This window comes from Culex quinquefasciatus, chromosome 1, assembly GCF_015732765.1.
Source record: "Culex quinquefasciatus strain JHB chromosome 1, VPISU_Cqui_1.0_pri_paternal, whole genome shotgun sequence".
NCBI lineage: Eukaryota > Metazoa > Arthropoda > Insecta > Diptera > Culicidae > Culex > Culex quinquefasciatus.
In genome coordinates, this window is record NC_051861.1 from 103,318,021 (window position 1) to 103,329,029 (window position 11,009).

Below are 11,009 nucleotides of genomic sequence, written 5' to 3' on the forward strand. Positions count from 1 at the left end.
CCATCTTTTTTAATGAATTTTATTTATGTTGATCTTGACGGCATTGAATTGAAATTTATTTCACAAATTGATATCGGCATTTGAAAATTAAGTGACTCTTTAAAACTTTTTAGTTATTATTTTAATGTTTCTATATATTTGAGTGGTTTTATGAAGTTGAGGGTATAGTATATTTTCTCAGCTTAAAGAAAAACTAATATTTTCAGGAAAGGCCCCTATTTTTTAACAAAAACAATGTTTGCTTGAAGCTCGTTTTTTTCTCTAAAAACCTAAAATGTTTGCCCATGTTTCTCTTTGGCTCAAGAGATGGTCCCTATTAACATAAAAAAAACTTAAAAAAAATACCTACAACTTTGACGATGGATAGTAATCGTGTATTTTATGAAATGTTATGTAATATAACAATCCGAATTGTGTAACCCATGAAATAAGGAATATATTTTAGACCAAAATGTTCATCAAATTTTTTGGTGAATCTTAAAGTATGTATCGTTCGTTTTTTCGTTACTGGTTATTTTTTAATGTTAGACGTTACACTTGCAAATGAAGTAGTGAAACTGAAATTTTGCGCGATAATCCTGAAATTGGGGTTTTTAGTTTCTTTGTACTTAAAAAATATTGCATGAGAGAGGAGATACAAGATATCTTGAGTTTGTTTTAAGTGTCAAAAGGAAATCTTTCGATTAAGATTCTTCGATCACTTATAGGACCAGCTACGGTAATTAGCTAAGATCTGAGATTTTGAATTTTTTTTTTCACAGAGAATCATTTTTAGACACTTTATTTATAATACATATTTAGTTTTTTGCCTTGTTATGAAAATCTTATAAAATTGTCAGCAAAATTTATTTTTTAAGTTGTTCCAAAATAGAACTATCGAAGACTACATCTACTTTCAATGCAAATTTGCAAGCACATTTTTAGCTACTTGATACCATCAACAAAAAACTGAAATTGTGTTTGCATTTTGGTACGCATTTTTTAGGGTATATTAACTTTGGATACTGTCACTTTATTTTTTAACAGCTTTTAAACTTTTGCAAAACGTAGTTACATGAGTATTAAAAAGTGTACATTCAATTACAGGCTCAAAGTATTGATATGAATCTGCCGAAATATATAATTCAATATTGAATTGGAAAATATTATGACATTGAAATATAAGTAATAATTTTAAACACAATAATTATATGGTTTTGAAGTGTAACAAAAAATGTATGCATATATAAGTAAATTTAAAGCGCGTATTTTTTTGTTTTTTTAAAGAAAAGATTTTTTTTAAAGGCCACGTGGTCAGCCGTCGAACCCCCCCCCCCCTCCCCCCATGGCTTTTCATGGTTTTTTTCGGTCGGATTTCGGACCCCCTCCCCTAAGGAGACCACGTGGTTTATGCACGACCCCCTGTCGCCATATTAATTATATCATTAATTCAGGACAAATGAGTGTTTTCGTCAGATTTCAATCAGATTTCTCAGTTCTCTATTTTTAGCGCCATATTTATGCATTGCTAATTAGCCACGTTAAAAGCTTTGTCAGGAGCTTGTGGTTTTAATTGAGCTTTTTGCATGCCTAATGGCACTTGACAGCTAAAACACCCTTTATTGTCACAAGGCTTTATGTCCGTGGCATAAAACCCTGTTAGAACCTATTAATTAGCTCTTGCTTATTGGTTGCTGTGAATGCCCAAATAAAACTATTAAGCAATCAAGATGCTACCATAAAACCTTAATGAAACTAGGTGTTGGCTAGTTGGTTTAAAAACGTTACTTGGGATGGGATCGATCAAAAATATTTTCAATATTTGTGGAAATTTTCGGCGAGAAAAAATCTCTTCAATACTGGGAAATTAATTTTTATATTTTTCAGCCATTTTAAGATGTTATTTCCGATTTTCAATAATAGTAGGCCAATATAATCTATTCAATTTCAGCGTATTTAAAGAATATGCATTCCGGTCCCGGCCTTGGTTGTTGTTAGGCCGTTAAGTCATTCCAGGTGTAGGAGTCGTCTCCATGCCATAAGTACAAACAACACACCAAACCAAGCCTACTCCGGTGGAATCGCTGGCGGCGGTTGGACTCTCAATCCAAAGGTCGTCAGTTCAAACACTGGGGTGGAAGGTTCCTTGGAGTAAAAAGAGGTTTGGGTGTTCTCCCCATTCAAGCCTTCGGACTCCTAGGTTCGAGCAGAAACTTGCAATAGAGACCACAAAAGACCCGGGGGTCGTTAATGTGGATGGTTTGTTTTTTTGTTTTGTTTTTGCATCTCGAGATAATTATGGATTTGGCTTCATACGATTAGCAAGTATCTCTGGGTCATGTTTTAGAAGCTTTGCTGATGTAGTTTTCGAGATGCAGCCATTTTAAGATGTTATATCCGATTTTCAACGAGAAAAGGTCGGAAATCACATTTTAAAATGGTTGTATCTCGAGAAATACATCAGCAAAGCTTCTAAAACTTGGCCCAGAGATACTTGCCTGTCATCAAAAGCAAAATCCATAATTATCTCGAAATGCTAAAATTATATTGATCCAAAAGAGTTTTTTATTAAAAGTCGGATATAACATCATGAAAGACAACTCCTACACCTGGAATGACCTTATGACTTGACGTCGGGACTGACATTTAACTTCTCCATCCAAAGTACCTCGACTCGCCTCAAGAAACGCTTAACGGGGTCTATTGAGATTGAACCCAGGCCAACTGGGCCACGCTTACCTCTATGAAAACAAACACAAAAAAAAACCGGGGAAGTTTCCGTTTTTTTGGTTTGCGAACTTTGATTCAACGAATTTCTCCATTCGAATGGCTTTCGAATTTGCAAAATTATTCTAAACTATGATTTATTGCAAGCTTTTAGATCGAAACCCGTTAATATGCATTAGACGTTATCCTACTAATAAAAAAAAAACGGAAGCACTAAAAAATGCATACAAAGACAAACAAAAGAAGTTAAATAAATTGTAGAACAAAACTTCCTCAAAGTATTTTCTAATCACGAGATAAATATCCTTAAAGTTTGTTTCGTAAAAAAATATTCTGATAGATTCTAGGCCCAGTGAAAAAAATATTAACCCAAAAATGATGAGCCCCTCGTCACAGTGTCCTGATGCAAACAATGATCGAGCTCGAGCTGTCATAGTCCCGTCAAATATGTTGGCTGACATATCGGGTGGTTTATCAAAAAAAAAAAAAAAAACAGCTAGAAGTCGCCTGACAAAAAACTTTCGCTAGAAAGGGATAGCAAAATCTGATGCAAACAACCCCCCAGCTGCTGTGAACATACTTTGAATGTGTTTGTTGGTAAATTTTTGACTAGAAAACATTTGACCTAATCTAATCTAATCCAACACAAACGCAGCCAGTGGAAGCATTTCACAGAATCTACAGGGGAGGAAGGATGCGTGGACATACCGTACCTAACGCTCCGAATCAGTTAGGTGTGGTGTGTAAGTGTAAATTTGGCAGACTACTTTATGGTTTAATAATAAAGGAGAATATAATCATTAAGCAAATAATAATGGAAAGCTCTTACCAAGAATCAAAAACCCGAGCAGACGGAAATAACTTGGGAAGGTCAGTTTTTGATATTGTGAGAAGATCGAAATATGTTATTGGGATGATCGGATTAGTTGTTAAAATAACAAAAATCAATAACAAAGATTTGTTCGAAGAATAACTTAAACTGTTATTATGTTGTTATTGCAATAACAAACCAATAACACAGAAGGAATCATGAAGGAATAACAAGATGTGTTATTTTGTGCGGAGAGGTGAAGCAGCATAATAACAAAAAATGTTATTGAACTGGTATGTCTCCATAACAAAAAAAGTTATTGTTTTGGTTTATTTGTAATTTGCAAATAAACCTGCAGTTGCCATAACTCCTCTGTACTAGTCAGGGCTGCAGAGTCGGGTACCTCCAAGCGACTTTGAAGACAACTCCGACTCTGGATGCAGGATATGACCTCAACGACGACTTCAGTTCTTTAAAAATACCCGACTTCACAGATTCCGACTCCAAGTAAAAGTTGCTGAAAATTTGCTGAATCCGATGCAGTCTCCGAGGTCTCACTCCAGCTCGAACTTCAACGTCAGCTCCGACTTCCTGGCACTGTGAAAATAATAACAGTTTTTGTTATTCACATTTCAAAAATTCTTGATAAATAAATCAATTCCCTTAGGGAATATAACAAAACTTAAAAAAAATGGACTTATTTTTTTGAAATCGGTCAAAATTATTTCATAGTTCTAGCCAATTTTAGTAAAATCCCTTAGGAGGTATATCAAATAATTAAAAAAATCAACTTTTTAAATTTCAACTTTTAAGAATAATTTTAGCTTAAGGACCCCATTTCATGGCCAAAATAATGACCCCGATGAAATTGGTCATAATTATCACATAGTTCTAGCCAATTTTAGAAAAGTCCCTTAGGGGGTATATCAAATAATTAAAAAAATCAACTTCCAAAATTTATACTTTTTAAAATAATTTTAGCTTAAGGACCCCATCTCATTCCCAAAATAATGATCCCGACGAAATTAGACAAAATTATCTCGAAGATCTAAACATATTTAACAAAAGAAAAAAATAATAACAGATTGTGTTATGGACACTTAGAAACTTTTTCATTTGTGCGATTTATGGTAATTTTATTTCTAAGTCAGTATACCGAACGAATAACAAATTTTGTTATTAGGAGAGTTTTTGAAATGTATAACATTTCCTCTTATTAGCGTGTTATTAAACATTTTCAATATTATATCACTTCAATACTAAATTTTGTTATTTTATCAGAAACTGTTATTATTTTTTCTTCTTGATGTTGAACTTCAGGATAAAATAATAACACTTTTTGTTATTTTAACAGGATTTGTTATTGAAATATTATTAATTTTGTTATTACCGTCTGCCCGGGAAATCTTCAAATCTTTAAAAGACACAGCCAGATTCTGTCCCAATCGGCTGCACCTGAGTTCTTATCCTGATCCAAGGTCAGCTACATCTTCCCGGTCATGCAGCTAATCAGCAACAGCTCCTGGTTCTGCAACTTTTACACTACAACTCACAAGTTCGTCTAGAACAAGCCGATAAGACTTTTTCCTATTTGCAGACCTTTTGAAACGATGAAAATTTGAAATGATGAACTTTGAAAATTGAAACAATAGTTTCAGGATTGATTGAAAATCCACATTATTTTGAAGCTCATTATTCGCTAATGAAAACGAATCGTCGCATTTCGTTTTGCACCGCTCTGATAAATAACAAGATTAACATGCCATAATGTTTTTTTTCAGCCCTCCGCACACAACTACTAATTGATGATTTGCAAATTACCGGTTAATGAACACTGCCGAAATTTACGCAGAATTAATTCCCACAACAGAGTGCGCGAAAATTCGACTACTCTTATTGGCAGATGCGTATGTGTTTATGTAATCAAATGAGGACTCGTGTCTTCTCTGCTACACAACTTGTTTGTGGTGGTTTATCTGGGGGTATAATTAAGTGATAAATGATATTTTCCCGCGCGCGCTTTAGTTCTGAGCATGTTCATAATGTGCTACAGTCGAACCCCGATAGTTGGACTGCTTATTAGGTTGTGTTCCAGATCATGTCAAACAATCCCAGTGTGCCTGTACTTGTGCTGTAATTTGTTGTTTCCAAGCTGCGAATGTGTGTGTTTGTGACCCACTATAAATCAGTGTAATTTGTCAGAGTGTGTGCGTTTGTGTGAAAGTCTTCGTCGAACAAGCTTCGCAAGGGAGTATCTTGTCCCCCTGATGAACGTGTGATTAATTATTGCGTGATATACTTTTTCCTCCCACAGTCAGTTGAGAGCCGGGAGGAAGTTGTTTGTCGAACCGGGATTCCGAGATTTCTGGATTTCCTAGTTTTCCCCATGGATAATTTCTGAACGGGATTGTCAACAAACAAGCGGCAACTTCCCTTCTGCGTCAATCAACGCTACTCAGCTCTCATCCGGATCTGGGAATGAGTGCGAGTTACTGATGGGAGATTGATAGCTTTTCAATGAAACAATATGTGCTTTGTTGATAAAATAAGCCAACTTTGCATTGCTCGGTGTAAATATTGACTGAACACTAAACGAGTCCGTGTGCGGCGTGAGTTTGATCCTGTCAGTTAGCTGGGATTATTGTTTATCTCTGAAGCATGGTGGATACTCATTTTTAGTGACAAGTGAATAACAACATATTTTTATTTGTTTATTTATTTTTTATTGTATTGCAAACTAATACAATGGTAATATCTGATTAAGACTATACATGATCACTAGGGTTAGTGAAATGTCACGTTTTCGCGGACAGCGCGAAATCCGTGAAATTTTGCTTTTTCCGCGAAATCCCATGAAATTGTATGTTTTTTGTGAAACTGTAACGATATTTCTCAAAATAATTTAGGGGAAAGTGGGGCAAGAGAAACAATCGCTCGTACGGCCGTAATTTTTACAATTTTGATTATTTCCAGTATGAGGAATTGTTGCCAACAATGCAATTAGCTGATTCTACTACCACATAACTGCCAAAATGACGTAAATGCCACGGATCATAAGATTTAATGAAGTTTTTTCAAACCCTTTGTTTTCTTATAATATTTGGAAAGTACAAATTAAGGCTTAGGGTTCGTTTTAAGGCTCATTTTATCAAAATGCAATTTTTCCTAGATCAGTAGTGTCCCTACCAATGACTCGCACCTATTTTAAAGTATGATTTAACTTTTGGTTATTTTTATTGAGAGTCTTAAAAAAATCTTGTTCAGGTGGGGCTTATGCATTTTTAGTACAGAAAAAAATAGGAATTGTTGCAACAACATATTTTATTGGAAAATAAATACATAAACGTACTTAAAAACTGGTAAAAAATTGTTAAAAAATTGTCCATACAAAATATAGTGATATTATGAAAATTTCCCTCTTTTCATCAAAGTAATATGTTTTTTCGTAAAAGCGATCAAATTTTTAGTAACATACTATTATTTAATCCAAAAATGAAAGAAATGTTTCAAATACTTCCTAATCTGATGTATCTGAGTGATAACAGTTCAATTGTTAGCAAATTAACATGTTTTTTCATGCATTGTTCCTCTTGCCCCAACGGGATGTTCGTCTTGCCACATTAGTTGACGGAAAATCATTTTTTTTAAATCATTTTTTTGCATTAAAAAACAGGATTTTTAAAACTTGTTCTATCAAAGTCTTAGTCAAGACCTGAAATAAGATGATAATTAAAAAATCCGACAGATTTTTAACGTTTTTGATGGGTTACAACGATCATTTCCTTAGCTTGTTACACTTGCCCCACATTCCCCTATCAATCTCAAATTGGAATGAAAATAATCTTAATAATTACTGCAAAGTTAAGGGGTTTAATTACTAATATAAGGTTAGTGATTTTTAAAGATTTTGCGTACGGCTGAAACTTCGTGAAATTTATCAATTTTCTCAAATATTATTTTTAAATAACAAAATAATAAATAATTGATCCAAAAAGGCTATTTAAGTAAGTTTTATTATTTTTCAATTGAAAAGCTTGATATGAATCATTTGAAGAATGTTTTTTTCAGTTTTTAAGAAACTAACTAAATTTAGAAATATTTTGATTCGTTGTAATACACAGTCTTGTTTAATTTTAACAATATTTGATTATTTGGGTGGATGATTACCGCGAAAGATAAAAAATGCTCCTTATTTGTTTTCTGTTCTCATTTTGAATTTAAAAAATTCGATTTCGTTACAAATCATATAATTTTTGCCTATTGATTTTAAATTAAATTTTTGATAAGAGAGATGAAAACATTAAAAAAATATTTTTAATGGCCTAACTGTCGCAGAAAATTCAAATAATTTTACTCATTTTGACTAAACAAGATTGTTTAATCTTTCTTTGATATGAAATTTGATGAAATGCAAATCAGCGAAAACTTTTTATCTTTACTAGTCAAACATTAAAAAAAAAATCAGTTCAGTAAATGAGAAAACGCATACCCTTCATTTTGTTTCAAAAAATATGAAGAGCTCATCAATAAATAAGGTGGAAACTTTTTTTTAAATTAAGAGAATTTTATTTTTGTGTCACGTTCAAATTATGTGTTTTTTTTTTTTACTTTATTGAAGAAAAATATATAATGAACCAAATAAGTAGTTTCTGTGATTTAAACATAAGATTTTCAGAGTTATTTTAACATTTTTCACGTTCCGCGAAACTTACGTGAAATTTGGTGTTTTGAAGTTGAGACCCCCACTGAAATTTGATTAAAAAAAGAGTAGCATAGCATAGCATAGCATAACGGGTCTGCACCACGCTGTAGGGGGTGCCACAATGGTCAATTCAATATTGTTAGACAATTTGATTGCTGCCCGGTACAACCAAAAATATCTAAGAACGTAAATTTCCTCATGTGCTCCAAGGCTACCCGTAGTTTTGTGAAAATTTGGAGTATTTTCTAAAAATGTTGTTATTACATTCAAAATGTATGAAAAATTCCCGATCGTTTGATACCCACATTGTAAAAACGAAAATTTTGAGTATTTTTTCAAAAATGCATAGTTTTGTGAAAATTTTGAGTATTTTCTCAAAATGTTGTTATTACATTCATAATGTATGAAAAAATCCCAATCGATTGATACTCATATTGTAAAAATTGACATTTTGAGTTTTTTTTCGAAAAAAACGTAGTTTTGTGAAAATTTGGAGTATTTTCTAAAAATGTTGTTATTACATCCACAAAGCGCCACCAAGAGGCAAAAGGTAGTTACGAATATTTTTGGCACTTTTGTTAAAAAATATGCGGTTTTGCAAAAACAAATAACAAAACCAACTTTTAAGGGTAGTTCGACTATCAAACTTGTAATTCGTTGCTGATTTGTTAGGAATTTTTTTAAAAATAAAAAGTTTTTTGCAGCACTTCTTTTGGGCGGACATTTCTGTTGTCACCTTTTGGTTCCTTAGATTAGCCATGGATAGTTTCACAGTGTAATAAACAGGGCAGCTACCACCACGCGGCGCCACCGTTTTGATTGAGAAAATGATACAGGTTTTTCAGACAAGTTTCAATCCCGTGCATATAGCAAAAATCTCATAAGCTCTGTGCCTCGGTTTCACATCCCCCATATGCGGTGCTAAACCGAGGCATGACTGTATACGATTGCAAACTTTATATTACATTAAAATGTGAAGTATTTTTTTCACTAGAATTTCTTTTTTTCTCAAAAAAAAAAAAAAAACATTTTTATTTAAATCATAACTCGGCGGCAAACTATTGTCCATACTATTCTATAGTTAAAAAGTTGCGGTTTTTTGTCCCCTAAATAACATAAAAAAAAATCAAAAAGTATTCAAATGAGATTTTTGGAAATTTAATTTTAATGAAAAAAAAAATAATATAAAAATCGGATTTTTTCCGTGTACCTATATTTTTTCCAGAATAGTCCTCATCAATACCTATGACTTCGTCAAAGTCGCCAAATTGATCTGAAAATTCCTTCAAGAGTTTTACGGATTTTTGTATATTTACATAGCATTGAGTTGCCACCCTGTCAAAATCAGACTAAATGTATATCAACTGTACAAACTGTTTGTAACTGCTAATGAAAATGTGATTTCAATCGATACTCTCAAACTAGCTATAGATAAAGTTCGTGTGTTTACTGTACAAATAGATCGATGTGTAACACAATGCGTGTGTGTGCTAATTCGTTAGATCAACCCCTAGTTGCCGTGGCTGCATGCAAAATGTACGTTACTAAACATCACTGACCTCTGGCCTTCCTTGCCCCCCTGTGGAGCCTGCCTGACCTGAAATCCATCTTCCTTTATCCACAGCCCATCATAATCATCCCCAGCGAACCTCCTCACTGCGCATCGAAGAATGCTCCAGCACGCTTTCCAAGTCTTCATCGTCCGGAACTTCCCGCTCTAGAAGCAAATCTTCATCGACTTCCATTTCCACGCTGTCACCTCCTTCGGATGTTGGAGAGCCCAACGCGGAGTCCGCTGCAAGCCCCGCAACTCACCAAGCTGCGATCGCCACCCTGCCGGAAGTGCACTACGAGCGGTTGAACTCCATCGAGCAGACGGCACAAGTCACGGAGATCCTGAACCCTCGAGGAAGCTCGTCGGCACCAGCTCCAGCTCCTGAACCTCCTCGAACCAGATCCAAACTCCACCCGGACAACTTCTTCAACTCCTACCTCGCCGAACTGCGATCGCTTTCTCAGCAGAATGCGCGCAACTCGGAATCGGAACTCCCGCGCCGTAACCACCTTGCGACTTCGCAATCGGCCTCCTCCCTCGTTTCGCCGGCGAAGCAGCAAAAGCAGTACGGAAGGCGCCACCATCGCTCCAGCTATCTGCAGCTGTTGCCATAAATTATCGCGGGGAAGACTGCTTTTCTTTTTTTTTCTCCAGGAGAAGACACACACACCGTCGTCTTGGGGAGTTTAATTTATTTTATTGGGCTTCCGCTTTGGAAATTTGTCGCCGGAAAAAGGGCGCTCGCGCGCATGAATCAGCGAGGTTTGGAAGTTTATGAATGAGACATATATATGTTTGCCCGAAATTGGAGGATTCGTGCGATGGCACCAAGCTAATTGAGATATTTTATTTCTGTTTAATGTAGCAAATTCGACATTTATGAAGCTTATGTAATAAAGAGTCCAATTTTGGTTAAATAATAAAGCATGATGACAGTAAAAAATTGTGAAAATTTTATGATTTGCATTATTTAAGGTACACCAACAGACATTTCTGTTTACACTTAACATAGAAATTGTGGACTTTAAAAACTCTAGTTTTGAGCAATTTTCTGCGATTTTGGTCACTTTTTTGGTGCCTTCGGTATGCCCAAAGAAGCCATTTTGCATCATTAGTTTGTATGTTTTAGAGGACATTAAATGCCAACTTTTCAGAAATTTCCAGGTTGTGCAAAAATTCTTTGACCGAGTTATGAATTTTTGAATCAATACTGATTTTCAAACAATTTTTTTCTA

At 34.5% G+C, this 11,009-nt stretch overlaps 1 protein-coding gene across 2 annotated transcripts in view; it reads left to right on the forward strand.

Moving 5' to 3' along the window:
* The window catches only part of LOC119765129, a 76,507-nt gene extending 65,807 nt beyond the window's left edge, over positions 1-10,700 (forward strand). For both annotated transcript variants that reach the window (XM_038248309.1, XM_038248308.1), the window contains exon 3: positions 9,844-10,700. In XM_038248309.1, the coding sequence (XP_038104237.1) occupies positions 9,844-10,388 (545 nt within the window). In that variant the 3' untranslated portion in view covers positions 10,389-10,700. The remainder of the gene's footprint in view (positions 1-9,843) is intronic.
* The last annotated feature ends 309 nt before the right edge of the window (positions 10,701-11,009 follow it).